The following is a 4,604-nucleotide window of genomic DNA, read 5'->3' on the forward strand; positions in this document are numbered from 1 at the left end:
CTGTATGTTCATCAATTCATCAAGTTCATGAAGTTGGGATCCCGACCAGCTAAAAAATTGGTTTAGTTTACTTCCGACAAGGAATCATCATCATCAGTTCATCAAGTATCAGTGCAAGAATACTCATTTTTTATCCGTGAATCATCAGCCAAATTAAATCAATCATCATTTAAAGTTCAAAACGTCATCAAAGCATGAACAATAAATTAATATAGTATATACTTACCTTTAACCGCTTTCAAACCTTAATTTATTTTTCAGTCTCAAACCTCGATATTTTTAATTTTGTCCTAAAAATATCAATCATGATTCTCGAATTTATTAACATATTTTAATAATTTAATTTATTGAATCTCAACTACAAAATTCTACTAACTAAAATCTGATTAATTAACTCAAACTAACTAATAATACTGAATACTCAAATAAACTTAATAAATAATAATAATATAATAATGTAATAAATAAAAGACGAGGGCAAGAGAGACATACCAAATATGTTGGAAGCACACTACTTCTCCTAGATTAACTTTTAGCCCAAAAGCTTCTATATAATATTGAGGGAAGGGCACTTCTCTCCTCTTACTCGATGTGGCACAAGTTTAATTATGATTTTAAAAAGAGATGAAATTGACGGTGACACACAAAGAAGAGGTGCTTAGTTTGGCCCAGGCACCTCATCGCGTTGATGGCAACAAGGTGGAGCATCTTGAGTACAACTTAGATTCTTAATGCTATTTAGCTTCTTTCTAATTATCCTTAATTCTCTCTTTATGCAATTGGTTTGGTATGTAGAAATATAGTGTAAGGTAGGTAAGTCGGCTTGAGTAATATGGAGCCGTGACCTAGACCACAAACATCTTAGCAACACCTGACTAATTTATTATTATTTTCAAATTGTTATTGTATTGTACAGTCATACAATATAAGGCTATTAAGTTTTATATCCTAAAGAGATTACTTCCCAAATTTTATATAAGACCACATTTGTTAGAAGTTTTAAATTATACTTTTACAGACTTTAATCTCACATTGAAATGGGAAGAAAAGTACAAATCTCTCATGCTCTATATAATCATTCTCTATATAATCAAAGTAGAGCCGCTCATTTAGAAAATTATAAATCAGTGTTGTTGCATTGCATCCACTTGGCGTGAAGGTAGCTAAACATTTAAATACAAACTTCATTGAAATATAAATGCAAGGCATGGAATATGCATGACAAGATAATTAGTTCAAAGTTTTACTATAAATAAAAACTAAGACGCTCCCAAGTGTTTTGGTGATTAAACGTCTAAATAATTTGTGTCCCTCATCGAAATGTCTTTGAATGAAGCCTTTAATGCTCTATACAGTTGAAATGGGGACGACTCACTTAATCAAAATTAACACTTGTTTCTTTGGATCCAGCCAAAACTTTTGAAAATGTGGTTTTCTCTCTTGTGACACCTCAAAAATATATAATGTGGGACTCTTGGCCTCTTCATAGTATTTCTCGTGTTTTAGCTATAAACTAATAACTCATGGTTAAAATAACCTTAATGCTAGGCCCAAAATTCAATCTATGATTTAGTTTTTGAAACATGAATGCACATTTCTATGCTTGAGTGAAATTCTAAGGAAACCTTAAGTTCATCTTGCCCTACATGGATGGGTATATAGATGAGATTCCCCTTGAAGACTATAAACCTTAATCACAACAACTAATTAATGTGATGGGTTTCTTGTGGCATTATTGAGAGATGAAATGTCCTAAAAAATTTAAGTCACAATTTGTTTTAAACTTTTAAGTCAAAATTCTAAAGTAAGGATTATGAAATCTGAACTGAAACTCTCAATTAAACTCATAAGGGAAAACGCGAAGATGGGTTTTGAAACAATAACAAAATATCCATCCCACATAAAGTAAAAATAAAAGTAGTTGAATCATATTTTTTCTCTATATTAGAACTTGAAACCAAACTCTTAGTGAAACAAATAGACATAGAAGTATATTTTGCTTTGAGTCGACCTTATTTGGTCTCACTTACCTCCAAATTGTCCCACAAGAATGTATATTGTGTTTTTCTACATGGCCACACTCCATTAATATTTATTGAGCTAATTTACATTAGCTCATAAAACAAGTTCAAACTTTTTATCTATATTTTATATTTCTTTCTTTGGGCATCCTCATCACAGTCTTTACATTCTGATGAATTTGAATATGTGATATATATATTCTGTTGTAGTAAACTGAATTTGAATGGATGCTTTAGAATTCATAAAGAAATCAACAGATGCTCAAGTTTTCTTTAACCTCTAATCAGTTTGAAGGTGTTTTCATTTAAGGCAAACCACCAAAATGATTTCTTGCTTGTGGTTTGAGGTTATTAATTGGTTCTATTCATTGGAAAAAATTCAATTGAATTAATTAGTTGAATCCTAAGATTATAAGTTTTTTGTGGGATGTATTGGATGTAGGTAGGTATTAATAATTCTAGGTTTTACACATGATTCCACGTTTTGAAATAATTGTTATTTTATAATTTTTTGTTTAATATTTTATTAACTATTGAATAAATATACCCCCAATAAATATTTCACTAAATACATATTTATAATAAATTAGGCATGTGAAAATAGATTAATAATTTTTTAATAATTAGAACCATTAAATTAGTTTCTAAAATGTGTAAGTTGTGACCAATTAAATAAGTTCTGAAAATCTTAAGGGCTCGAGCATTCCTCTCCTTCAATAAAAAATAATAAAAGATGTGTTCATCCAATAGAGCCAAGGATCTAAGCAAGTAATATTAAATAGAGCCCCATTCTGTAAGCAACTCAGTCAAGTGCTGAATATAAGGAGGTAGAGTAACAGAAAATATTCTCGCCAAAGACTGAAGCACATATTTACTAGAGTGACAAGTGAGAAAGAGGTGAGAAGCCCCACCTTTCTTGTAAATATCCTTTTTTCAAATAAATCGTGAGAGTATCTTTTGCAGGAGAACAAATATAAGCAGGAGAAGGTGATTTGTCCAAAAAGCTTGAGTGGAGAAGGTACATCCTTTATAAGCTTGAGTGGAGAAGGGTACATCCTTTATGGGTTGAGCTCTATAAACTAGAGATAACAAAAGATTAGTCCAAGCATAGATACGTCCAGTAACACGAGCTACACCTAAGAAGCGAATCAGGAGTTCTCCATATGTCACGTTATAAGTATCATTAAATCACTTGAAGCATTGCAGAAGAATACCGTAATTCTTTATGCTAGGAGAGAGGCCACTCATTATCGAGAAAATGTTAATCGTGTTCTTTATATCCATTTAGAATCATGACTAACTCTAGAAACAAAAGCACATCATCAGCAAATAGATGGTTATTCAGCTTAAGATCTTTGCACTTCCAGTAAAATTGAAAGTGAGCATTAGGAACTTTATCAATCATAGAAGAGAAGACATCCATGGAAAGAGAGAAAAGATAAGCTAGCATTGTGTCACCTTGGATTAAACATCTGGCTCTCTTTAAGAAACCATTTAAAGCACCATTAACTTTAATAGAGAATCTAGGAGCAGATATGCAGTCCCAAATCCAATTAATAAATTTAACAAAAAAAATCATGACACCAAGAGCAATAAAATCCCAGTGAAGGGAATCAAATGCTTTGTAGAGAGAAACTTTCAAATCCCACTTTAGGGTGCCTTTGTTACGACTGTAACTTTTTACTAACCCTTCAGCCATTTATATGTTGTCTCCAATTTTCCTACATGAGACAAATGCGAACCGGGAAATACTAACAAGGCATGACCATCTTTAATAGAAATGATCTCAGTCATACATTTAAATGCAACAGATCATAACGATATCTTTAATAGATAATGACATCACAAAATAAATCTCCAACTATTTTACCCCTGATCGAAATAGACTATAGTCAAGAGAAACTATAAGATGTCTGGGATAGATTATGTTAATCAAAACAGTATGTATGCTTATGAAAATTATAAATTCGCATTAATGTTGAAAATATTTTTTCCAATCATATTTCATAAAATCACAAATATCAATTTTTGGTTGTGGCTTATTACTTTTTATTTTGGACCCGTGATTGAAAAAGATTCATGAGTTTCGGATTAAGCATTCCATGGTAATTAATGATGCACTCAAAGTGAACATTCTAGAAAGAAAGAAACTCAATATTCATTTATGTCATTTCCCTTTACATTCATTTTAAAAGTAAAAGGAAACTAATGTGGTTAGCAGAATTACATATGACTCCGGAAAGTGTTGGAAGATATAAACTGAGATTTGCTTCAGTTATTTAACTAGGTTAAATTAGCATGTTTTTTGATAGAGTGATAGTTCGAGTGACAATCAATCCCAAAACATATGGTTAATTTAGTCCTCTTCTTTATGGGAAAGGAGATGAACATCATCCACAATCCTAAATTCCTAAAATTAAGGAAGATTAGACCTCGACTTGTTCCTCACCAACCAAGAAAGGAAGAATAATATGTGACCTTATACTCTATCCTACAAAGCCTTTTCACTATTTAAAAAAAAACCTTAGTTATCGTACAAAGCCTTTTCACTATTGATGAATGGATGCCTTAATTAGTTATCGA

General features: G+C 31.3%; 1 protein-coding gene across 1 annotated transcript; it reads right to left on the reverse strand.

The window, feature by feature from the left end:
• Positions 1-3,282: 3,282 nt before the first annotated feature.
• Positions 3,283-3,720, reverse strand: LOC141718364 (uncharacterized). The gene has a single exon (XM_074520747.1). The coding sequence runs from the start codon at positions 3,718-3,720 to the stop codon at positions 3,283-3,285; it is 438 nt and encodes a 145-aa protein (XP_074376848.1).
• Between the last annotated feature and the right edge of the window lie 884 nt (positions 3,721-4,604).

Source organism: Apium graveolens, chromosome 4 (genome assembly GCF_009905375.1).
Source record: "Apium graveolens cultivar Ventura chromosome 4, ASM990537v1, whole genome shotgun sequence".
Taxonomy (NCBI): Eukaryota; Viridiplantae; Streptophyta; class Magnoliopsida; order Apiales; family Apiaceae; genus Apium; species Apium graveolens.